This window comes from Impatiens glandulifera, chromosome 1, assembly GCF_907164915.1.
Source record: "Impatiens glandulifera chromosome 1, dImpGla2.1, whole genome shotgun sequence".
Lineage (NCBI taxonomy): Eukaryota > Viridiplantae > Streptophyta > Magnoliopsida > Ericales > Balsaminaceae > Impatiens > Impatiens glandulifera.
In genome coordinates this window covers 146,003,198-146,030,663 of record NC_061862.1, presented here as the reverse complement: position 1 = coordinate 146,030,663, position 27,466 = coordinate 146,003,198, and the positions used below count along the sequence as shown (strand labels likewise).

General features: G+C 31.4%; 3 protein-coding genes across 3 annotated transcripts; 1 reads left to right on the top strand and 2 right to left on the bottom strand.

Annotated features, from left to right (window-relative positions):
* Positions 1–5,929: 5,929 nt before the first annotated feature.
* Positions 5,930–7,771, bottom strand: LOC124920039 (3-ketoacyl-CoA synthase 4-like). The gene has a single exon (XM_047460427.1). The coding sequence runs from the start codon at positions 7,531–7,533 to the stop codon at positions 5,974–5,976; it is 1,560 nt and encodes a 519-aa protein (XP_047316383.1). The 5' UTR covers positions 7,534–7,771; the 3' UTR covers positions 5,930–5,973.
* An 11,948-nt stretch (positions 7,772–19,719) lies between these two features.
* LOC124920038 (DUF21 domain-containing protein At1g47330) lies at positions 19,720–22,272 on the top strand. The gene is made up of 7 exons (XM_047460426.1): positions 19,720–20,054; positions 20,149–20,225; positions 20,329–20,841; positions 20,925–21,123; positions 21,461–21,705; positions 21,799–21,845; positions 21,926–22,272. Exons 1-7 carry the CDS (start codon positions 19,877–19,879, stop codon positions 22,026–22,028), a joined length of 1,362 nt encoding a protein of 453 aa, XP_047316382.1. The 5' UTR covers positions 19,720–19,876; the 3' UTR covers positions 22,029–22,272.
* Positions 22,273–22,298: 26 nt separating this feature from the next.
* LOC124920037 (pentatricopeptide repeat-containing protein At2g13420, mitochondrial-like) lies at positions 22,299–25,603 on the bottom strand. The gene is made up of 2 exons (XM_047460425.1): positions 23,829–25,603; positions 22,299–23,057 (listed from the first exon to the last, which is right to left on the bottom strand). Exon 1 carries the CDS (start codon positions 25,452–25,454, stop codon positions 23,871–23,873), a length of 1,584 nt encoding a protein of 527 aa, XP_047316381.1. The 5' UTR covers positions 25,455–25,603; the 3' UTR covers positions 22,299–23,057; positions 23,829–23,870.
* Between the last annotated feature and the right edge of the window lie 1,863 nt (positions 25,604–27,466).

The following is a 27,466-nucleotide window of genomic DNA, read 5'->3' as shown; positions in this document are numbered from 1 at the left end:
AACGAGAAGTTCATTACAGGAAAGGCATGAGAAATGATTAGAACAAGAGGACAAGAGGTAGATTGATATAATGTGGAATGGTCTCCAAAGATTATTTCTCGTCACCAATTTATTCTCTAGATGGTATACAGAAAAAAGGTTGACAAAAAAAGATAGAATTTGAAAATACATAAACATTCATGATATTAACTGTGTCCTATGTTCGGGAGTTGAGAAAATCATAAACCATTATTTGGGGAATGCACTTTGTAATACAAATCTGAAGGAGATATGCTGCAAACATGAACATCATCAACTTTCCAGGAACATGGGGAAAATTCAAGAGTGGATGAAGAATAAAACAAAAGAAGATCCTTCTATATAAGTATGTTGAAATGCTACTTTGGAGCAGTAATCTACAATATTTGGAAAGAAATTAATTCAAGAACTTACAGTGGAAGAAGTAGAACTGCTGAAGAGATTTAGGGAGATATAACTTCATATGGAAATGCACTCATTCAATCCTGGAGAGGAATCGAAAAGAATGAAGAGAATAGAAAGCTCTGCCAGATATAGGATATTTTATTTGAGAAAGTCACAAGTATAATCAAAGTAAGAACGTTATAGGCGCTAATTAATTGTTGTTGATGTCTGTAATTCAGTTCTTGTTTCACTATCAAATCTAGAAATTGTCTAGATTTGATCTTAAATTTTTATATTTTTTTCCCTCTTTTGGGTTTTTTTTAATGAAATAACACTAAGTTGTTTTCCCAATAAAAAAAATATATATAAGGAGATAGGTCACGAGATAAGAAGTTAGTTGGGGATTGCTGATCAAAATCGAGAGTAAAAGATATTGGTAATGTTGGAGATGGTTGATTTGACCAAAGTGAAAGTGTAAGGTCATATATGAGAGGTCGATTATTGGGGTGGATAAATGTAGAATGAGATGGATAATTTAGTTGAAATGAGGATAAAGAAGGTTGTATTGTATATTGTAAAATATGTTAGGAGATGGGTTGTTTGACGAAGTGAAAGTAAGGTTTCGAGATAAGAGATCGATTGCAAATTGGTGGATAAATGTGGAATGATATGGTTAATTATTCAAAATGAAAGTAAGGTAACAAGATTAAAGGTATATTGGGGTGGATAAATGTAGAATGAATTGTATGGTTAGTCAAAGTGAGGATAAGATTGTCGAGTTGTATATATTATAAAATATGTGAGAAGATGAATTGTTTGATTAAGTGAAAGTAAGGTCTTCGAGAAATGAAAAATCAATTGTGATTGGTGGATAAATGTGGAATGAAATTATTTTTTATTAGTCGAAGTAAAAGTAAGGTAAAGAAATGATAGATCGATTGGGAACAAATTGATTATTTGTTTAACCAAAGTGAAAGTTAAGGTCACGAGATAAGAAGTTTGATTTGAATTGGTAGATAAATATGGAATGAGATGGTTGGTCAATCGAAGTGTTTTAAGGTCACGAGATGAGAGGTAAATTAAGCATTGGTGGGCTAAATTGAGGGTAATAAAGAAATTGGTAATGTTTGAGATTTTTTATTTTACCAAAGTAAAGTGTAAGGTCACGAGATGATAGGTACATTGGAAAAAAAAAATATGTAATGAGATATTACTTATCTTTTCCCTAAACTTTCAGATTGTTGAGTCAAAAATATATTATGCAATAGATTAGATATGGGATGGGCCATTCTAGTGAAAATAGAATTATAAGGGAGAGTGAAATGTTTAAGATAGATTATTCTTCAATTGGTTTCACAATTTCAAGAGATGAGTATTACCTCAAAGATTTTGTCAATTTGGGTCCTTCTTATTTTTAGGTTAACAAAAAAGAGTGAAAATTTCAAGGGACGAAAAAATGTGGGATCAAAAGCTTATGTAATTGGTCAACTACTGGAAATCGAAGTTAGAAAGACTACTAGAATGGATCAAATCCATTTGAAGGAATTTTAAACAGGTGAATATTTATACTGAGAAAGCATATCATCTAATATTCAAGATGTAATTTTAATGTCTTGTAATTATTTATTTCATTAAAAAGAAAATCATTGTAAATATTGATACTTTAGATTATCTTGTATGTGTTTTTTAGACTCATCTTTGATAAAAATGTAGGTCTACTACAATGAAGAAATAGTGAATCATATATCAGAATTGAGGGTGATTGTTTATATGGCCATAAAAGTGGTAATTAAACTTTTTTATCCTATATACTACTAGGAATGTCCACTTGTTATTTAAGATCTAAGTTTGCTATTATTTTTTTTGCTACAGTTTTCAACTCATATCCAACAAAATTTCTCAAAAGTTATAATCCAATTGGAAACAAAAATAAAGGGAATGGTAAAGAAGGAGAATATAATTTTGATGACACTGAAGAGCAAAGAAGGAGAATCATATTACTCCCTTGTCAACCCTCGATATTTTTGTTGGTTGTGGTGGTTTATCGGAAGGAGAATCACATTACTCCCTTGTCAATCCTTTTCGAATTATTTTTATACCAATTATTTGTATCATATATGATGAAATTAATGGGAGAAGGTTGAAAGTTTTTTATATTGAATTTTGGGACAAAAAGTTCTTATTTTGATTTGGACTTATTAAGATGGAATAAAAATTCTCTTACGAAAACTATATTGATAAATTTCGAAATGATTTTGTATAAAATGTTTATAATATGTTTGAAGTGGTCGAATTTAGATAAATGTTTAAATGGAGTACCGATGTATAATCATCAAGTTTTATAAATTCAAAATTTTCTTATAGATAACAATGTATATACCATGGCTTTTAAATCTCAAATGCTAAAAATAATAGCGCACTTCTTGTGAAGAATGAATTATTTTTGTAACAGATATTTTATCCGTGGTTGGTACTTTTTAGGCATGGTCAAAATTAATATTTAATTCAAAAATGAAGTTGATATATGTGGGAAAATTAATGTAGGAGTTGTAAAATTCATAACTAATTGTTTTTCACTCTCTTGTACTTGAATTTACCCTTGCAAAACAAATTCTAGTATAATATGAATCGTCTCTCTTTTGCCTCGGGTCAAAATGAGAAAGGGAGATCAATCCATAATAAAAGTCTTGAATGAAAAAGTAGTTGACAACTTCTTTTCGATATATATTTCGCAGCCATTCCTGCTTTGCAATCATTTCTAGTGTGGTATCTCAAGTCCACCTCAATAAGCTATATACTGACCAAGTTTCCCCATAATGTTTGGGTTAAACTCTCATATTTGACAATTGAGTCGAGAAAATATCTATAAAATTAACTAGAGTAACCATTTTTCTAATATTTGATTTGGATCATATAAAAGTATTGATTTTTTTAATTTTTTATTTATTTCATATAAAAATACAATAAATTTTTAAACTATTTTTTTTATAAAAAAAATATTCAAATTTATACAAATAACAAAAGATATTTTAAATAGACCCAATATACTTGATAAATTATTTGTTAATCCAAATTCTTATAACTTTATTCAAATTATATAAATCATTTTATAAGATTTTCAAAATCTGAAATTTATTTGACATGAAATAATTAAAAAAAAATAGACCCAATGTATTTGATAATTTGATTACTTTTAAATATATATATATATATATATATATATATATATATATATATATATATTAAGAAAACAACTTATTGCTATTTTTATAAATAAAAACAAAATTCTAAAAGAAGAGAAATGAGTTTTAAGAAAAAAAAGTTAGACATTTACTTTTAAATATTCTCCTTGTCGTCATCTTTATGCAGTTAAATAAATGTATTTCATAGCTTTTATATAATCTAACTTTAGTAATTGATATTTAGATATTTTATTAATTATTATTGTCAAAATCTCAATGCAATTACTTTTATTTCAAAGCAAATTTAAGAATTTAAAAATCTCGAAAATAATTTATATAATTTGAATAAAGTTATTAGGATTTAAATTAATAAATATATTATTTAATATATTATATGTTTATAATATGAATCCCCTCCCACATAAGAATATATAAAAGTGTGAGATTAAAGGAATGAAGAGAAGGATGGTTAGTGTATGTTTCAAAATAAGGGTGATTATATATACTTGGATAAAATTAAATGCGTTGGCGATACTTTTTTTTTTTTGGACGAAAATGTCCCCGTTGTGAGACGCAACCGGAAATCGCGAGATGAATAATTTTTATTTTTATTTAAAAAAAAATTGCGTCTCGCGAATGTCGGTTGCGTCTCGCAAATGCTGATTGCGTGCCGCGATTTTGGACGTCTCGTGACATGAGAAAAATCATCCGGAAAAAAATGTCACCAACGCATTTAATTTTATGCATAGGTACTTATAGCAAATAAGGTAATTTTTAGTCTCATCTCATCAAATTTCCCTGGATACGAGGGAGTAAGAGAATGGTTTATTAAAATGATTAAAATTACTATAGTATATGGGTGCGAGTGATTCCTTGAATGATCCATTATATATATTAAAAGGACAATTATTTAATATATGTGAGTACAGATGGTAAGTGGTTAGGTTTTCCATCTTCTTATAAAATTAAATTAATTTATTTAATTATTTATTCTCTTTTATATTGATTTATTTTCTTTGTATTCTTATATTTACAATTAAAATATTTATTTTTTAATTTTTTTCATATTTATTAGTTACACTTATTATTTTAATTTTTTTTAATTTAATTTTTATTTTATATTTTTAATTTTTTAATAAATAATTGTATATATAAATCAATAAGTCTATTTGTATTAATTATTTTTTACTATATAATCATACATTAAATTTTAAAATAATTTTCACACTAGCGTATAATTAAAATTTTCAAATAATTTGTATACATCCCCTCTAAATATTTATTATTTATATTAATAAATAAATATAAGCACTAAAATTTTACATATTCAATTTATAAAATTTAAATAAATTATTTTAAATAAATAAAATTAAAATTAAAACTAAAATATTATTAATTAATTAATTAAATTAATTATTATCATAATAAAATCTTAATTAATTGAAATAATGGCATGAAAAAATAAATAAAATAATTTTGAAATAAATGTATATATAGTCCAAGTTGCAACTCTGGTCGATCTTTGTCTACCATCTTTGTTCCTCTTGGCTTATGAGTGAACATTAAACTTTCAAATCTAATAAACTATTTATAGAAAATCCTCAAATTTCTTTTGAAGATATTGTCATGGCACTAGAAAAAACACATTCAAAATTTCACTTTGATCGATAATCCAAACAAATCTAAAACCAAAGTCAAACAAAAATTTGGGAAATCTGAAAACAAATAACACTCCATTTTTAGACTTTTGTTCTTCCACAGATAGAAAACAAGATCTGAATAACAAAACAAAGAGAAAAATCTAACTACTAAGAAAGAAGAAGCCGCCTATTTCCTTTCCAAAGTATGTTCTCATCTCAAGTTTCGACTAGTCAAGCGAGCTCTTCCCACTCTTTTCCACCACAGTTGCAGATCGAAAGATTAATTTCAAAAATTAAAACCATAACGCAGAAAAGAACTTCTACTTTGGACGAAGCTCGGATATCAATTGTTGGTTCAATTAACCATGTAAACAATAGAGAGAAAACAAAATAAAGAACAAAAAAAATGATGTTTGAGTTCGACTAATGATGCCTAAGTCCATGCGAGTGTCATCATTTGTATTAAGCTAAGCTCTCTAGAGTTCAAACATTATAAACATGGTATTTATAGAGTAGTAAATAAAGTCACAAAAACTACACTACTATGGACACGACCCACTTACTATAAACTCTGATTATAAGATGTGTATATAAACCAAGTTCACAACAAATTTGCCAAAAAAATACTCTTTCTGCTTAAGACAGTGTTTTGATTCAGCTTGGTGATGGTTAAAAAGGGCATTAAGAAATCTAAGATGATACAAATGACAGAAAGAAGAAAACATAACATAAAACAAAACTTAATGATGTTATAATACCAGTTTAACAGGATACTTATCAATACAATCTTCCCAAGGACCATCTCTAGTCGCCTTCACATTTTTCATCGCTTGCCAAACCGCGCTATTACATTTAAATCCACTCCCAAACGCAATCTGCCAAACGCGATTCCCTTTCCTTATTCTCCCTTTAGCCTCCATATACGCAAGCTCATACCAAATAGAACTTGAAGAAGTATTCCCAAATCTATGAAGTGTCATTCTAGAAGCTTCCACATGAATCGGCATCAATTCAAGATTCTTCTCAAGTTCATCAATCACGGCCCTTCCTCCAGCATGAATGCAGAAATGATCAAATGCTAACTTAAAATCAGGAATATAAGGCTTCACGTTTTTGTTCAACAGTTTCTTCAGCACAAGAGTGGAGAAGAACAGCAATTGCTCACTAACAGGAAGAACCAGAGGTCCTAAAGTGGTTATATTGGTTTTCAAAGCTCCACCCGCGATAGCCATTAGGTCTTTCGATAAGGAAACACCGGTTTTCCCCAATTCATCTTGTTCTTGATATACACATTGAAATGCTTTATCATCTGCACCTTTATGTGTTCTAACAATGTGAACTAGTTTATACTTTGCCCTTCTTCTTTCTGAAGATTTGTTCGTTAGCAGAACTGCAGAACCGCCGACTCTAAACAGACAATTGGGGATCAACATTGATTTCTTATTCCCGAAATACCAATTCTGTGTTATGTTCTCGGTACTGACAACAACAGCGTAAGTTTTCCTATGAATTTGTAGTAAGTCCTTTGCGAGATCAACTGCAATCACACCAGCACTACAACCCATTCCTCCTAAGTTAAAGCTTCTGATATTAACCCTAAATTTATACTTGTTGATGATCATGGCAGAAAGAGAAGGTGTAGGATTAAACAAACTACAATTCACCACAAGAATCCCAATATCCTTTGGTTTAATCGATGTATTTCTAAACAAATTATCCAATGCTCCAAACATTACCTGTTCTGATTCATCTCTCGCGGCAGCCATGGACGGAACAGGAGGAATTTGATGCATAGCGTCAGGAACATATGTATCATCGCCTAGACCTGATCGTTGGAGGATCTTGCGCTGGAATTCGAGAGAAGACTCATCGAAATCGCCGGTTAGTTTGGAGTGATCCATGAATGTGTGAAATGGAGCTTTGAGGTGGTCGGGAGGTCGGTAACAGGAGTAATCGATTAGATAAACAGGTAAAGGACGAGACATGATATAAACGGTCGAACCGAATACGAGAATCGCAGAACAAACTATAACGCTAACAAGATTATACTTCAATTGAAGCCATAACTGACGAATGTCGTTTGGATTCATCTGCGAAACCTCGACGAATATCACCGCCATTATAGGAATCAAACAGAGGGTTAACAAATGAGAGATTAAGTGATGATAACCCAACTTAACATACTTTAGATTTACGCTCTGAAGGAAATCAGGAAGCCTCCGATCGTTCTGGATCTGAACACCAACCGATGGTCCACCGCTTACGCCACTACGGCCGGCGTTGAATTGAGATCCTACAGTACCGTCCATGGCGGCTCCACAGCTGTTTTACAGTGTAAAAGAAAGAGGGTTTGAGAAGAAACGAATTCTTCTTGTGAGGTTAGGAAGAAGAGTTGGAATCGGAGTGTGACATTGTAATAATCATCATGAAATGTAAGAATAATTGACAGAAATTCTCAGATCTCACATTTTCTCTCACTGTAAATCGAGATCGAAAGGTTTTGGATTGAAGCCGAATGCTGATCCCCAATGGCGCAATATTAACACTGCATGCTGGCCTCTGCTTGATTGTTTCATTTTAAGTATTGATACTTGGTCTTTTTAGCCTAAACTTTCACTTAATTATCAGATTACTATTTAATCTTATTTTTTCTTCATTTTCATGCTTATTTTAAAAATAATTCTTTAATTTTTGTAATTTTATTTATTTATTTATTATGAAAAAGTTTATGTATATTAAAATGATGAAAATCGTATAAACATAACGGCAAAACCATGGTAAGAAAAGAAAATAAAAATAAATAATTAATTAAAAAATTTAAAAAAAAATTACTTAATAGGTTATTGAGCTCGCAAATTCTTGAGAAGAGCGATTAACTCCCAACGGATTCTACCGGCTTTCCGGAATGAATATAAGAAAGTATTATAATAATAGCATTATAAATAATAAACATCAAAGGATTACGATTAGTGAAAATTTTTCTCTAATTAGGTAAGTCTTCCATATTAGCCGAATCAATCCAAATTTCTCGACCTAAAGAATCGGACATCACCTAATGAATCTTAGTGATACTACACAAAAGACTTTGATACTAGTCACATTTTTTTTAACTCTAATTTATGTATTTGTTTCTAGTAACAACATACTTTTAAAGTTTTATGAAAGTTATGTGCTCCACAAAGGGATGGAAACAAAATTAGAGTTAATGTAAATGAATGTAATCAAACTTAGAACATTTAAAGTTCAATAAATCTTATTTATAAATAATAATCCCTACATAATTAGTGTGACTCACCTTTGGGGTGCCTTACTAAAATTTTTTTGTTTTTGACAAGTATCTCATATAGGATATTTTAATATCTTAAATATATAGGATCAAATTGCATGAAGCTGGAAAAGTGGTTAGAAGAGATAAATCTACAAAACATACCAAAAGAAACAGCCCAAATTTGGTTCAAGCTTTGGAACATTCCAACCCACATGTACAATGCTGAAGCAATTAGTCATTTTGTAAGTACAATTGGGAAACCATTATATATGGACCCAATAACTGAAGGAGGAGAGCACTTATCATTTGCTAGAATTAGCATTGAAGTGCATCCTAGGAGTGTCTTGCCAATGAAAATGGCAATTGTTGACAGAAAATAAAAGCACAATGTCATGGAGATCTCTTATGAATGAAATCAAAGAGGTGTGCTTTCTGTAATATTTTCCTGCACAATAAATGTAATAAAGCTAAAGAAGAAGAGCAGAAAAAACAGAAAAGTCAGGAAGCATGAAATAAAAAGAAGGAAACGGAGGAGGCCAAACTCAAAGATCAAACAGTTGTAGAAGAAAACAAGAATGATTCTGGGAAAAAGAAAAAACATTGAAGGAAAGAAAGTAAAAGGAATCAAGGTGAAGAGGAAAATAAAATTTTCTATAATGTGAAGGATCAGGATGGAAATGGAAGATGAACCTCAAATTGTTGTTGAGGAAACTCAAGAGAAAGACACCCAAAATTTTAAAGTTGAAATAGAGAATTTAAAAACCGATAAAGTAGATTCTAAAACCGATGTGGAGTCTGAAGCTAAAGCCGAAGATAAGGAAGACAAAAACATAGAAATTAAAGTTGAAGATAACAAAGGTAAAAGCCTGAAATTCTCATAAATAATTCTTTCTATCAAATTAGAACGGGCTCATACAAAGAGAATTTTAAATGAGAAACAATAATACTCACCATCCTCTTCAATACAATCTCCTTACATCGTCAGAGTAAAGGGAAGAGGAAGAGGAAGAAGGCCTCTCAATGAAGATAGATGGCATGCGAAAATCCCAGGCTGGGATAGTTAGGTTTGAATGTAGTCTTTTCTGTTTGTAATCTCTGTTTTTTTTAAGAATGTATGATTGCTACTAATCAATTTTTTTAGGGTCTTTTGATTGTCATCCTTAATCATAGCTAGGGTTTGTCTAGCTTTGATTTATGACCCTCCCACTTTTGGGATTTTAATGAAATGATTTTAACCGTTTTCCCAAAAAAATATCTTAAATATATATAAATTATAATTTGTTGTTTGAGTTATAAATATATATAACAATAAATACTCTTATGAGGCTAAAAATAGATATTAATAAAAAAAATAATTAATAGATTTAATGTTTTTTTCTCACTTGGGGTGAATTTGTAAATTAAACGTTTCTCTTACTCAACTTAAGTTTAAAGAAAATTCTAGTTCCATATTTCATGTATTCCGCATAGGTAGAAAAACGTCTTACAAAGTACCATTGGTGATTGGAACTTGTTTGAGGTTGATGATTTGATGGTTTTCAAGGGGATTTAAAAGAATATATGGTTGATAGAAAAGGGAAATTTGACGAAATGACCCTAAAAGATGCCCTTATTTGTATCCGTGGTCACCGTATAATTTTTATTGCGCTGGTGACCATTTTATTTTATTTTTTACGAAAATACCCCATTCGCGAAACGCGAAAGGAAAAGTTATCTATATAAATACTCAAATTTTTTCATTTTGTTATTTTTCATTCTCTCTATTCTCTCTCTACTCAGTGTTCTCTCTCTCGCGTGACGACCACGATGGAGGCGACGGAACCCTAAATGAACACATATACAGATCGATGACCAAAACCCCTTCTAATATCAGGTGTTCATCTTATTGTTCATCATACGTATCGATTTATGTTCTTATTTACATTATGTTCATCTTCAAACTCTAAACCATGAGGTTGTGCTTATTGTTCATCTTGTTTATCTTGTTCATACTGGTTGTTCATCTTTTCGATGATGATATTTGCAGATAATGCTCTGAATTAGTTCTATTTCAGAGAAGATTCGTGTGATCTCGCAAAGCGGCATGGTGGTCACGTGAAGATCTGTCGCGTTACACAAAGGCCCATCGCGTTGCGCAAAGCAGCACGATGGTCGTGCGAAGCAGTACGGTCGTCACGCGAAGTGGCACGGTCGTCACGCGAAGCGGCACGGTGGTCATGCGAAGGCCTGTCGCGGTACCGTGGTCACGCGAAGGGTCATCCCTTGGTTGTTTTGTTTTACCTTCTGACTCGGATTTTGTTGGAAGTTTTCGTTGTTCAATAATCTTTGCATCTTTTGATATTCTAAGATTGCCTAGAAAGACAACTGTTTAAGGTGATTAATAATACACTTATTTATGTTGTATCTTTTTCACTAGTTTTAGTGGATGATTATCTAATTGTTGGATTATCTTAAATTTGGTTCTTTGTGACAATTGTTTTTTGAGCAATTTATAAGGCCTTATTGTTTTCAAATAACCTTAATTACTATAAGTTATAGACTCTTAATTCGAAAATGAGTTTATTTGAAATTAATCTTAAATTGATTGAGATTTACACCTATAGACTGAGACGAAAACATAGTAGAGAAAAGATTGATAGAGTTAATGATATAATGTTTGTTCATAATATACAGCATAACCTTAAACATATCCAAATTAAAGCCCTTAGTTAGGAACTTAACTAATAAGTCAAGACAGACAAATAGGTCTGAATATGAGTAGATGACAGATTCTTTAATCAAATAAAACAAAGAAAATCATTCTTCATTCAGCTGAAAAACAATAGGAATCGAATTTGGTGTTTTAACAAATCTAAGTACAACTCCGTCATAGCACGTACGTCTGCCCTTCGCGTGACGACTGTGTCTCTTCGTGTAACGCGATGGACCTTCGCGTGACGACCATACCGTTTCGCGTGACCACTGTGCCGCTTCACGTGACGACTGTGTCGCTTCGCGTAACACGATGAGCCTTCGCGTGAAGACTGTGCCGCTTGACGTGACTACCGTGCCGCTTAGCGAGATTACACGAATCTTCCCTGAAACAGAACAGATTCAGAGCATCATCTATAAATATTATCATCGAAAAGATGAACAAGATGAACAATAAGATTTACAATAAGAACAACCTAATGGTTTAAGGTTTGAAGATGAACATAATGGAAATAACACATAAATCGATACGTATGATGAACAATAAGATGAACACCTGATATTAGAAGGGGTTTTGGTCGTCGATCTGTATATGTGTTCGTGTATATGTGTTCGTTTAGGATTCCATCATCGTCGTCGTGACCGTCGCGAGAGAGATAGAACACGGAGTAGAGAAAGAGAGAACACGGATAGAGAGAGAAGAGAGAAAAAGAAAAATTACGAAATGAAAAAATTTGAGAATTATATAAAGAACTTTTCCCTTCGCGAAATGCGATGGGCCTTCGCGTTTCGCGAACGGGGTATTTTCGTCAAAAAATATATAAAGTGGCCACCAGCGCAATTAAAATTAGGCAGTGACCATAGATGCAAATAAGGCAATCTTTAGGGTCATTTCGTCAAATTTCCCATAGAAAAAATATGTTATTTGTATAATGTCATTTTATATTTAAAATTTAAATAAAATAAGAATATTTGAGTATTTTTGTTCATAAATGTGAGTGATTTGATAGTTAAAAAACATATATGATGGAAAGATTAAACTTTGAGTAAAAATTCAATAAATAAAATAAAATTCAAAGATTCATCACATCTTGTGGTGAGGGTTGTCAAAATTGGTTTAAAAAATAGAGTTAATCAACTTTTAAAAAGAAATGATTAGGACAATGAAATTGTAACAAAAGCAGGGCCATGAATCTATGTGACACGCCACATTGTCGTTTTTTATATTTATTTTATTTTCATGTCCGTCTCTTTGTATTCCTCACTTCTTCCTCTCTTCGCCTCATCCGCCATTTTTAGAAACAATTCTTCTATTCGTATCTTCTTCATCTTTCAGAGAAATCTTAGTTCACTGTCATTCTCTTCGTTTGTTCTTCTTCTACAAAACCCTAGTTGTCGCCTTTATCGTCGTTCAAAAATGGTAAGCTTTCAACATTATGTCTTTTGTCATTTGAAGCAAAAATAATAGTATTTGAAACAAAACTAATAGTGTTATGTTCTTTTACTTTTTAGGATAATATCGTTCATGAATGATGAAACTGCATTCAATACGTTTGTCCAAAACTTTCAAAGAAAAGTTATTTTTAGCTTTTTATTGTTTTGATTCTGTTGTCGAAAATTAATATTCGTACTTCTAACTTTTTTTAGTTTTGTAGGTATAAGTTATATCTATTTAAGCCAAGATTTAGACCAATATTTTTTTTATAACATTCTCGTTTTGTTTTATTTGGATAATTTTGTGGGACACTCACCATTTATATCATATTCTATAAAACAAAAAATTATGATAAAATTATATATAATGATATTTTTATATAATATGTAATGTTACGTTGAAATTTTACATTATTATAAAAAAATAACTTAAAATTCTTATAAAAATAAATAAATATAATAGTAATGTTATATATTTAGTTATGTTTATTTATGTTCGGGGAGAAGTCAGAACCGGGACACAAATATCATCTCCGTCTCATCCTAGGTCAACTAACAGTTAAACCATAAAAAACTTTAATATACGGACAATTCGAATTGAATATCGCGAACAAATTATTATTGCCATCCTTAATGCAAGGTAATAAAATATTGAGCACTATATTTACAATGTTAACTTCCTTCTAATATATTATTAATATATTTTTTTCAAATAAATATAAATTTTTATTCATCGCTAAAAAGTCAAAAACACTATCAAAATGTTGAAATTGAAAAATCAATTCAATATTAATATTTTTTTAAATGGTTCCATGTATGTTAATAAATTAAAAAAAAAAATAGCTTATGCAAACAACAAGTAAATGAGAAAATAAAAAAATGTCACAAAACATTAAATATGAAACGAATACAAACACATTGCCCAATATATTATCGAGCTCATAGGTTCTCGAGAAGAATGATTAATTTCCTGACCGACTTCGCCGACTTTCCGGAACGAAACTCAGAAAGCTTCATATAATATCATTATGAATGATACGCATCACACGACTTCTATAATTAAAAGTTTGACGATTTCTCTCCCAACCAAATAGTACTTCTGAAAATAATCGGGATGGTAACACAAATATGTAGGAGTGTCATATTAGTCACCTCAATCTAAAATTCTTAGGAAATACCCAAGGACTCAAACATTACTAATAAATCTCAATCATACTTCACAAAAGATTTCAAATACTATTCATAAATCGAAAATACAAAAGTAAGTGAGTCGTCGATTTCACCTCATTGTGACACATATGACAACGATTTACCATAATAAAATCTTTTTCATGCACATATTATTCGTAAAAAATCCATAGTGTATAGCGCTGCATCCAAAAACGATATCTTAGATGTAATTTTTTACTCTCGAAGTTTTTCCTAACAATAATTATATGAGATCATCTTAGTGAACATATTGTAACAATGTTTCACATGAAAACTAGATATGTCTAGTCAATGCATAACATCTTGCTCCGACGGGACACTTGTTTACGTCCTATTAGAACTTAGAAGTACGAATTTGTTATGGAAAAAACTCGATAATGTTTAATCTCCTTTTATATCTAATTTTACTAGTGAGTCCACTAAATCGGTGATCAAATATATCTTTTAATTGTGGCATTTCTATATATAAAAATGGAAACAAACTCATGATATGTTATTAAAGGAAACAAGATTTAAGATATTTAGTCCTCCTTGATCTTTACAACATTAACCTTATCTTAATTTACTAGATGACAAAAATTATGAGTTAGAAGATATTTAAGAAAATTACACATTATTCTATTCGGTTTCACTGTCACTCTTGGGAAGAATGAAAAAGGAAATCATATATATGGGCATAGAGGATAATACTCTTAATATTGATTAACTGACTCACTTTCAAGATTATTTTGTTTTTCCATTTAGATAACTTAAGTTTATTTTAGTGATAATTAGGACCCAATAGACTTTTGATCGTTACTTAACACTCAATAACATACCAAGATAGGTTGATGGAAAAGAATCAATCATGAACCCTAAAATATTTGTCAACGTCATTCTTCTCTTATACAAAACAGAATCTGAGAAAAAGATGTCTCACTTATGAAGATTAACTCGAAGACCAGAATAAGCACCGAATATCATAAAATATTCTAAAGATGTTTAAAATTCTTGTAAGTGGCCTAAATCATTCAAAATGTGTCATCGACAAAAATCAAATGGGATATGACAAAAGAATACCTCCTCATTCCAAACTCATTCCATAGATGAGTCCCACATTTTCTATGAAGACCATCACTTTTTAGAGGGTATACATAACAATGACAAACAATAAATGAGAGAGTGGATCACCACGTCCGATCCTTTAGGAGCTCTCGAAAAATCCCTAAGAAAACGTTTACAATGAAAAAACTTAAACGTCGAGAGGTAAATCTAATCAAGCTATCAATTTCACCTCATTCACATTTTATTCATGACATGGGTGTTCAATATTTAGTCTGAACCAAATATCCAATCGAATTCAAATTCACCGAATTCGAATAAACTGAATTTGAATTTTATTTTCGGTTTTCGAAACAAAATTTAAGCCAATTCAAATTCAAATACGACTATATTTAATTTATTATATAATATATTTAGAAAATTTAATTCAATTCGGTTTTATTAGAATTTATTCAAATTCAGTTCGGTATTCGAATCGGCTAAAAAAGAAAATTTCAAACAACCTGAATTTAAGAACTCGAAAACCGAATCGATAAACACCCTTAATTAATGATATCAAACAAAAACTCTCAATTGACGTGATTATAAGTCTTTTCAATGTCTAACTTGACAAAAACACAAGTATTGCCTTTTGAATTAGCTTAGTCAATGCACTCATTAATTATTAACAATGTATCATAAATTTGATGACATTTGATAAACATCATCTAATTCCTAAAGATAACAGTCTCTAACACCCTTAGTAACATGTTGACCATCCCCTCTTCTAGCTTAGCGACAACAAGATGTGGATATCCTCCAAACCTTCATGAGGTCGTGGGTTCGAGCCCGTTAGGCGGCAAGTTCTGCGCCTAGTTAAATGGTTAAGTGTTTGTGGACTATGTGCTTAACCCGCGGGGATTAGTCGCACTTCATAGGAACAGCAGAACCTAGCGTTCTCAAAAAAAAAGTTGACCAATTTCGAAACAATCTTATAGAAAGATGAAACGAGACTGATAATCTTAAACATTTTTAAATCAATAGTCCCTAGAATTTTACGAATAAAACATATCAATGTAAAGTTTCAACTTTTGTCAAATGATGAGAAACGGTAAAATGATCAATTGTTTTCATAATTCCAGTTTTAATAAATTGTCATGTCTTCTTAAAAGAGCCAAAATAATCTTGTCACGTTCCGGAGTTTTATCACTTTCACACCCCATGATGACCTCTTCAACCTTCTTCATCAAAAAACGAGCATCCAACATAATTTTTTTGCGCTGAACTAATGAAATCAAGAGTAATATTGTTCAATTTAGGTCTAACTTTAAATAAATCTTAAAACAAACTTTATAGAAGTTGACAATACTCGTAGAGATTTCTAGTTCACTATCATGAATTTTTCCTCGACCGAGATCAAATTAATCACATTATTTCTTGCTTGCACGTTAAAAATCTCATGAAAAATTTTGGTGTTTCTATCCCCAATTCTTAGTCATGTAGCTATACTACGCTAACGTGCCCCCAATTTTTTCGTCCTTAACAATGTGAATTCGAGAACTAACCTCCTCCGTCGAGAGCTCATGAATCTTCACTACCTTGCCAATTACGTTAATTTCATTACATAAGTCATTGATCTTAGCACAAAATATAATACGATCTCTCACAAACTAACTTTTGAAGAGTTTACAAAGATTCTTTAAGTTCACAAAGAGGTTACTAAACGGAAAACCGACTAACATCTAGCTCACACACATAATTTTACTCGCGATATAAAGTCTTCATTGATCAACTACTTATTTTTGAATCTAAATGGTCGATAAGTTCTCACAATCACCCGACATTTCATCAAAATCAGTCGGTGGTCTGAACAACTTCATAGGATGGACCTCTTGAAATATATTAAAACACTCTCAAAAAGTTGATTCACTAATTAGAAATATGTCAATATGAGAATGAATGTGATTCTCATTGGCATTACATCTCCTAAAGGTGAACTAATCACCTTCCAAATGCAAGTCGATAAATTCAAGGTCTTTAATTGTCTTTAAGAACTCACACATTATGATATTAAGCCTATTTGTTCTTTTTTATTTCAAATGGAGATCTAACTTCGTTCATATGCCCGCAAAAATAACTGGTAAGCCCTAAAAACTAGTCACGTTCTTTATCTCATTAAAAAAATTGTTTTAAACTGTGAAAGAACTGACTCATAGACCGTAGAAATTACCCAACGGAAATTGTCCTCTCGATTTCTTAATTGAACGTTTAACGAGTATCTACCCAAACTAACCTCCATTTTCTCATACATTATTTTGTACAATGCCACAATAATTCCACCTAACGCCCATATAGAATTAAGAGCTTCCAACTACACAGTCGTCAATTACATAGATCTCTTATGATCCACTAATCAATTTTCTGAATTTTTAGTATCATTAAAACAATAATATTTCCAATCATTGATCAAATCTAATTAGAATAATCATTTATCTTCGTCGAGACACGCTTTTTCTCTTGATTATAGCCTTGTAGTAGATTATTTAGCTTCTTCAGTTAACAACGTTGGTAGTTTGTTCAATGAAGAAAGACTTGGGTAAAAAGTATACGTGAATGGTGGAATTTCGCGCACATTGAGTCACACTTCAGTGTGTACTTCAAGGACCTCCTTCACAGAGGATTTGTTTTCATTTAACGTCATATTATGTTTTGAAAAGTCTATTATAATTTTCTCATTCACGTCATAATCTGACTCAAAATTCATCGTTCTTCATTAGACACATCGTGAATGAAGACTAGTAATTCAGGATATTTATTCTCAAGATAAAGTGTTTAATATGGTTGGCTTGGTTTATATTTTCCATAGATGACGAGAATCCATTTTCTACTTAAACAATCATTTTTTTTCTTCAACAACAAATTCAAAATAGGATGGGATGAAGGGGTGGGTCAGTACGGTATACCGTAATTTTCTACTGAAAGTTTTGATTTGTGAAAAATTATATTATTACCCTACCGTTATTTCAGTATGCCAAACTTCGATATGACACAAGTAATATATCAATCACACCGAATATTAACGGTATATCGCGATTTCAGTACAGTATAAGGTATCGATATTATATTGTTTATACCGAATAATATTAAAGTTTAATTATATTTTGATTTAATTTTTAAAAATTAAGTTTCTTTTATTAAATTAACATTAAATTTGTTTAAAGAAGGAAATAAATCTATTAATGTTAGAGAAACATAAAAATACTTTTAAAGTTTAGCCTCAAATTTGTTTAAAAAAAGAAAACAATTTTTTTTTATGATTGGTTGATTAGTTGATAACAGCTTAATTTTACTAAAAGTTTAAAATGGCTTGTTGAATATAATTTTTAAAATGAAATTTTAATTTTTTTTATGTTATATATATATATATATATATATAAATTATAAATATTATTTTGGTATTTCAGCAAATATTAATATATTAAAATTTTGAAAATCTCATATCTTACCGTATCAATAATTTTGGTATCGGTATACCACACCTTAGCATATTTTTTGGTGTACTGAAAAAATCGATATGTTCGGTAGTTTTACGATATTTTCGATATAGCAAAAATATCGATAATTTTTTCACCATAGGGTTGAAAACCTCAGCTCTTGAAACACCATTAACTATCTGCATTAGAGATGACAATGGGTACCCTATCCGAAGTATTTATCCCCGGACCTGATTTTTATTTTAATACTCGATTCCGACCCCAAACTTGACGAGTATTTCTACTTCTATCATCATCCTCGATTCGTCGGGTACCCAATCCCCAACGGGTACCCCATTACTCGATTAAAAAAATTATAAGATTAAAAGATTGAAGAAAAAGAAACATAACTTTAATTAATTTAAAAATTAGTAATATCAAAATGTTTAAAATACAAATAAAAATATTAATTACATGTAAACTTATTTTGTAGATCTTAAAAAAAGATAAACTAGAGTGGAAAAAAATAGAATAAAAATTGAAAAAAATTAGAGACTGAATATAAAGAATGGTATGAGAAAAATAATATTTTATAATTAAAATAAAAGTTAAAGTTGGAGATTTATGTAGAAAAATATATTTTTTTAATATAAAAAATTTAAAGTTGGAGTGTAACGTATTTTTGACATCTTTAGAGTGGAGTGTGGATATAACCAAATTAAATGATGGTAATTGTAATGATGAAATATTTGAAAAGTCACAATACTTTAATAAAAAAAAAAATATTTTTAATATTAATATAGTTGAGTATTGATTTTGAGTTTCGCACACTCTCCATTTCTGATCTCGTACTCGACCGGGTTCCATCTCCCCTTCCCATACCCGACTCTGAACCCGATTTAAAACATCCGAACTCAACCATTCGGTACCCACAGATATCGAGCATACGAGTACCCATTGTTATCCTAATATGCACTCTTCTTCTTTTTAACCTCCGGCAATTCGAAGGGTTATTTGAATCGAAATTTTTGATACAATATTTATATTTGTTTGATCTTAAATTATTTAATTTGATAAATAACTTTTTATCACATCATTATTTCCATCATAATACAAATCATTTAAACTATAAATAACTCAATTTTCATTAATTTTGTTAAACTATAAATAACTCAATTTTCATTAATTTTGTTAAACTATAAATAACTCAATTTTCATTAATTTTGTTTTTCTCAAATAATCCTATAGATTTGATAAGCAAAACGAAAAAAACACAAAAGAGGACAAACTATTTTTGGAAAATATTCACAAATTTACATAGGAGCAAACAAAATCAAGTTCACATTTTACATAGGAGCAAATATAGAATTCACGGTTACTGCAACTAAGTAAAAATGTCTGCGGAACGATAATAAGCAGAGCAAAAATACTCTCTAACTGAGATTGATCGACACTTTCCTCTTCCATTCGTCTTCCTCATCTATCACTTACCAATCTGACTTTTTTACTATTACCCATTTCACTTCATACCCACCAATCCATCCCTCTTCTTCCACGATGGGGTCCGACTTGCCGTGCTGCAGCGGGACGTTCTTTTTGTACGTAGCCATAATCATAGGGCTAGTCATCTTCGCCGGTTTAATGGCAGGTTTAACCCTTGGTCTCATGTCTCTGGGTCTTGTCGACCTTGAGGTTCTAATCAAGTCCGGCCGCCCCCAGGATCGCATCCATGCCTGTATTCTCTCACCCTCTTTCTAAATCTTATCGTTACTTCACTTGATTTTGATCTTAAACCTACTGGGTATGCATTGATTTTGTTTTTTTCGCAGCAAAAATATTCACTGTTGTAAAAAACCAGCACCTTCTTCTATGTACTCTATTGATTGGAAACTCTTTAGCTATGGAGGTAATTCATTTCAAATCCATGATGATGATGATGATGATGATGATGTTCTTTCTTGTTCATTTACAAATCAGATTTGTTCTAATATTCTTTTCATCTGCTGCAGTCACTTCCCATCTTCTTAGATAAGCTTGCACCTCCAGGGGTAGCAATTCTGATATCTGTTACTCTTATCCTCTTATTTGGAGAAATATTGCCTCAAGCCATCTGTACTCGTTATGGTTTAACAGTTGGAGCTATGGCTACTCCATTCGTTCGGGTTCTTCTTTTTCTTTTCTTTCCTGTTGCTTACCCAATCAGTAAAGTTCTAGATTGGATGTTAGGTAAAGGACATGCTGTTCTTCTACGTAGAGCTGAGCTTAAAACCCTAGTTGATTTTCATGGTAATGAAGCTGGTAAAGGAGGAGATTTAACACATGATGAAACAACTATAATTGGTGGAGCACTTGAAATGACTGAAAAGACTGCTAAAGATGCTATGACTCCTATTTCCAATGCATTCTCTCTTGATTTGGATGCAATTCTTAATTTGGAAACTTTGAATGCAATTATGACAAAGGGTCATAGTAGAGTTCCTGTTTATTCTTCAACTCCCAGTAATATCATTGGTCTTGTCCTGGTAAGAAAAAACAAAATCTGAGTCTGATAGTTTGTATTATTAATGCAAACAAACAGTGTTTGTTTATACTATGGCTGGTGCAGGTTAAGAATCTTCTAGGAGTTGATCCAGATGATGCAGTTCCTCTAAGGAAGATGCTAATAAGAAAAATTCCTAGGGTTTCAGAAGACATGCCTCTTTATGATATTCTAAATGAATTTCAAAAGGGTCATAGCCACATTGCGGTTGTATACAAGGATCTGAAGAATGATTCCAATAAACTTCGAAAAGTTAATGAAGACGGTATGTATGTGATTTTGAGATTGGTATTCTTGAACTATGACCATAACTAGTCCAGTTACAATTTTCATCCCATTAAATTTTTATTCAAGGAATAGAAGAACATTTACCAACAAAATGGGGCCGACTCTAATGATTCTAATTGAGCAATGGCTAAATAACATTTTTCATTTTGATTAATTCTCCAATTCATTTAGGTACTTTGTCTATTTGGGTTGGTTTTTCACAATTCCATTAATAAAATTGGCAAAAGTATGTATGAATGTTGTTACAAGGATCATATCTGATATATTCACGAGTGTTTTCTTTTGTTGTTAAATGTGTTGTGTGCTTTATGTAGTTTATATGGATGCTGTGAAATCCGAGGGACAAGATTCTTTGGATGCGGGTGCAGTTAAAAACGAGGTTGAACACCAACAATTGAGAAGGAAAAGTCCACCGCCTCCTCCTGCTTTCAAGAAACGACATAGAGGTTGTTCATTCTGCATCTTGGATTTGGAGAATAACCCAATTCCGGTTATCCCATCATGCCAAGATGTGGTTGGTGTAATTTCCATGGAAGATGTTATCGAGGAGCTTCTTCAGGTAAATTTATTGTTGTTTCGACACTTATAGTTGTGATAATGCGTCATTAGTAACTGATGTATGAAACATTTTTTGTGTTTATGGTTATGACAGGAGGAGATATTGGACGAGACAGATGAATACGTAAATATTCATAACAGGTGCGAAAAAAAACTGTTTGGATTACTTGATTGGTTATTAGATCATTAGAAGTTTGATTTAATTTTTCGTTAAAATGTAGGATAAAGATCAACATGCATGCTTTCAACGAATCTCAGAGTGCTTCGACAACTGCTGCTACGGCTGGTTCTGATTCGACTGACTCAACTTTGTTAGTCCAATAATAGTTTAAGAGAAGTAATATAAGGCTGCTCATATGAAGGTTTTCTATAAGTTATTGTCATAATTTAAAACTTTATTAAGATTAAATTAATGCTGAATTAATCCAAGTTAGAAGTAGTAATAGTAGTATTAGATCTCTATGTGCAAAGTTGAGATTAAAAAAAACTTTATTGTTATTGTTAATTGTATTGATAGTCCAATCTGATTATATTTAGAGGCTGCAATGAATTAGTTGCATTTATATAATCCAAAATAGTTTGATTTAAGGCTAGTTTGATTTATGTGAATTATCATTAAAGCAGTGTTGTTGTCTTCAATCTAGCTAGCAAGAATAAGCATGATAATAATTGTTCTATTTGGAAAACTTTATTTTCCCCTGAATTCATATTTGAATTCGAATCAGAAACAACCAATATTCTATTGAATCTGTATCAAACTAAATTTAATTTCGAAACGTGATCTCATCCACATTCAAAACCAGACAAAAAACAATATATAATCTTATTGGCTACTCTTGCGAGTTTTGCTTCTCCACCTGACGGTTCTCGATGGAGGAGGGGAAATCGAGGGCAATGAATATCATATTGCTGGATTTTGAGTCCAGGGCAGAAAAACAAGCTGTGTAAATCTGAATTACTAGGACTCATTGATGATAGTGATTATTAGTCTCCACCTACACATAATAAAACTTGAAATATCAATATCCTCTTAAAAGAGTTGAAATAGTTGACACAACTGCCCATTTGGAAACATTTTCAGGAGGTTTAGGTCTGGTTTTGAACTAGTAAACTTCAACAAATTTATGAATATATCTAAAACCTTATATCATCTAAACCAATGAACAAGAAACTTCATCTCCAATCTTCAGAAAGTGCTTCCAAATGAGCAAATATTATGCCATTAATAATAATATTAAAAGTCCTTACTAGTTTTTCCATACCTAAACTTTTCGGATTACTCACCCCCATTGTCATCTTCCACTTCAGTATATTTTTCGTAGGGAGAGAAGAGAGCAGCATCCTCTGCATCTCCTGGTCAAAAATCTCAAGAGGAATAAATTAGAGATTTGCACTAACTTGAAAAGTTGTAGGCATAAATTCACTTATTTCCAAACAAACAAGGAAGAATTCTTGTCAAAATGATAAGTTAATAACTAAAGAATAAAAGCTACTATTTAACCATCATCAACACAAATACATATATTGATAAAGAAGAAAAGCAAATAAATACCCAATATTTTATTTTAGTACTTTTTAATGTTGGAAACTAATATGTACTGCAAATTGAACTCGTAACCTTCGTTCTCTTATGAATCACTCTTGACACTTGAACTACCTTAGTGGGTTAAATAAATACTCAGCAATGAAGAGTTTATTTACCATATGTGCTTGCTCAGAAGAAAATGGCTATACATATTATTGAGCAATTCTTCTATATTTAGATCTGCTGTTCCCTTGTTTTCAATTTGTTTGATTCTGATCTTTGCAATCCTCTCTACAATCTTCTCATTATTTCAAAATATTAGTCACCTCCATCAAGAAACCCCAGAAATGTAAAACAATCTTAATACTAAACTATAATCTAGACCATGATTTGTAAAACAATCTTATACTAAACAAAAGTACATTATTTTAAATTTTAACTTTGAGAACTTTTAAATTGTTTAAAGGAATGTGACAAAATACCAAATTCCAAATATGATCAATAATCACATAAATCATTTTGAGGCAGGTATGCCAATAGTACAAGAAGAATAACAAGTAAATGAATTGTAACATTGCAATACAAACATACTGACTAACCTCAAACAGTAGTCATTACGACGATCAACCACTGAAGCTTATCTATCTTCTATATGGCTTGAAGTGATATTGTTCGTATTCTGACCCAAATGTCATGGACTCTTCTTCGAGCTTCTTTTTCAATCTTCTCCAAGTTCTCAACATATTCGACTGTATCAAACCCTTATAAAGTGTTTCAAATGTGATCTTCTGAGGAAGAAATCCCTTTTCTATCATCTCTACAAAATATTGACAAGCTTCTTTCCACATCTGATGCTTACACAATGCATGAATCAACAAAGTGTAGGAATCCAAATCAGGCCCAGAGCCAATACTCTTCATATCATCCCACAATTCCTTTACAACCTTCATTTCATTCAATTTCACAAACATATCCACTAAAATATTATAAGTGTGTGAACTAAGCAAGCATTTCTTTTCTCCTTGAATCTCCCTGTATAGCTTCAAAGCATTTTTCACATCTTTCCTTCCACGATACTCCTTAAAGAAGCAATTGTAAGTCGCAGCAGATGGACTTACACCATTCGAAACCATCTCTTCAACCAATTTCACAGCATCTTCAAGTCTATCACATGAACAAAGGCATTTCACAACCGAAGTATAAGTCGCGACTGTAGGCCATATCCCTTTATCTTTCATCATCTCCAACTTATCGAGAACTAAATCAGGTTTGTGCGCGCGGCTATAAACATGAAGAACTATCGAATAACTCGTCACATCCGGTTCAATCCCTCTAGCTTGCATTTCATCGAGCAGCTTATCTGCTGCTCGAATGGTAGACTCAAACCTATTGTCTGGATGTAAACTTGACTTCCTACAAATACCATTTAGCAGAACGTTGTATGTAACAACGCTTGGCTCAATCCCATTATCCATCATCTCCTTGAAGAAGCTGTTAGCTATTTGTATACGATTTAGCTTACACCAACCATAAATCATAACTGTGTAAAGCTTCACATCGAGCGAAAATTGATGTTTTCTTTCGTTAAAAACCTGTGTTGCTACTTTCACATGCCCATACTTACAAAGTGTGTCGAGTAGATAACAAAAGTCGTCTTCATTTGGTTCCTTCTCAAGAAAATACTTCATGTCATCAAATGCACTAATGGATTGACGAGTCAAGCCAGATGAAACTAACCTGCGAATCAAAACCCTGAAGACAATTGAGGTGGGTTTCACGTTTTGTTGATCCATCTCAATAATTAGTTGCCATGCAACATCGAATTGTTGGACTTTACCGAGAATATCAATCATGAGTTCGTAAGCAATGGCGTCGTGGCGATAATTGGCTTGTGATTTGGCCCAAGAGAAAAAAGCGAATGCAACCTTGGAGACGTTTCTGAGTCGAATCAAGACTTGTTGTACTAAGAGAGGGGAGATTGTAAGGCCGTTTAGTTGAAGAGATGATTCCATTGTGTGAAATGGGTTATGGTGTTGAAGAAGGATTAGCGAGACCATTTCTGCATCATTGGAAGGTTGAAGGGATGGGAGAGGAAGAGGTTCATTGACAAATTCCAATTCTTGAGATGAAGAGTGGTCGCAAAATAGACGGAGTGCAATAAGCGAAGGACGTTGCTCCAGGATGAAGGAAAGCATTCGATGGGAGTTTCTAATGGAGAAAGCCATTAAAACGTAAAGTGATTGCAGCAAAAAATCAGTGAATGACTGAGCTCTTCTTCTTCTTCGCTGAAGTAAAAGTAGGAAATTAGGGTTTCAGGCAGCTTCCGTTTTCTGCTGGCAAAGAGAAGAAGACGTTTCAGACAGCTGAAAATGAAGTCAGAGTGAAGTCGGAAGGAGAATACTTAAGCAATATGAAGAAGACGAAGAAGAAGCTGATTCTACAGTAACTTGCGGATGAAATTCAGCCGTCCATTTTCTCGCGGTAATCCAACGACCTACAAATTCTATTCGTGGAGCGCTCTAAAGGCCAATCGTGAACCGCCCTAACCCGTTTCATTCAAAAAATGGGTGGATAGCCGACCCATACCCTTTAAACTTTTTCATTAATGAATAAATTATATATATATATATAAAGAATGATAGAGAGGTCAACGCCAGTGACCCACCTTGACAGTCACATAGATAAAATATGTCACGGTGAAAAAAATAAATAAAAATAAAGAGCGCGTTATTTTATAGTTTTGATCAAATCATAGTTAGGTTACTTAGGTATGATCAAATCATAGTTAAGTATGATCAAATCATAATTTTCTCTTATCGAAAAGAGCTCAAAAGTACAAACTTTAGATTTTTCTCTCAATGAGAAACTTTAGATTTCTCTCTAAATGAGAAACTCAAATCGATGCAGACGACGACAACCTAGAAGACGACTACTACGAATAAGACCACCGAGAAAAAGATCACTGTGAAGACCATTACGAAGAAGACGACTACCGTGCATGAACAAATGTCCGCGAAGAAGACAACCACTGAACTAACTATAATGTTATTTTAACTTAAATCGTAATGTTCTTTTAAGGTGAAGTGTAATGTTCATGTTCGTGACAAAATGGTCCCGATTATGGCCAAAATGTAACATTTCTAAAAATGTCTAAAACTTGTATAACTGCAAATTCAATGTTTGTGCCATTTCTATATATATATAACTGAAAATGTAACAAATTAGTTTAAGATTTTCCATTGTAACTCAGTTTTGTTACTATCATTAACATGTAATTACCAAAACAAACACCTAACTTATTAGCACAATATCAGTAGGTCTATTCTAATATTTAAGTTTTGTTTCTAAATGTGTGACTAAGGTTTTTGTAAATGGATATAAATCCACAAACCAGAAACATAAATAAAAAAGTTTTCAAACTTTAAATCAACTTCTCGAACATGGACATGTTCGGGAAAACCTTAAATATAAGATCATGTTCAGAAACTTACCTTGTGTTAGTGTTGGACTTGAATGTAGTTGAAATAACTAATTCTCCTGAAAAGTAAAAGTAAAATAATTTTAGGGTTTGAGTTGTTCGGAAACATTGTTGTTCGTCATTGAAGGCTTACCATTTTCAAACTTGCTAAAAAAATACTCGAAAGAAAGAAAAAATCGCCGAAGTCCGAAGTCGTAAAAAATGAAGAAGAAAGCCGAAGTCGTAGAAGAAAAAAAAAGTCGAAGTCGCAAAAGAAGAAAGAAGAAAGTCGAAGAGTGAAACGCATAAATTAAAAATTGAGAGACTAAGGAAGATACTGAAGAAGCTGGGGAATGGAGTGAGATTAAAAAAAATTAAAAATAAATTATCATTAATTTTTTTTCCATGTGGCTAACAGAAAGCCTAAGTCGCTCTCTTTATCATTTTTCATTTATATATATATATATATATATATATATATATATATATATATATATAAAATTAATGTAAGATTATTTATTTATTTATTTTAAAAATGAGGTTTCATTTTTTTTATACTACTATAAACACTAAAAATCTACATAATCAATTTATAAATTTTAAAATAATTATTTTGATTATTTTTGAATAAATAAAATCAAAATAATTAACACCAACGCCAAAATCGAATTAAATAGTTAATTATATTAATTATTGTGATAATTAAATCTAAAATAATTAAAGGTATGGCTAAATAAATAAATTCGGGATAAATGTGTTACATATTTTACCCCAAATTAA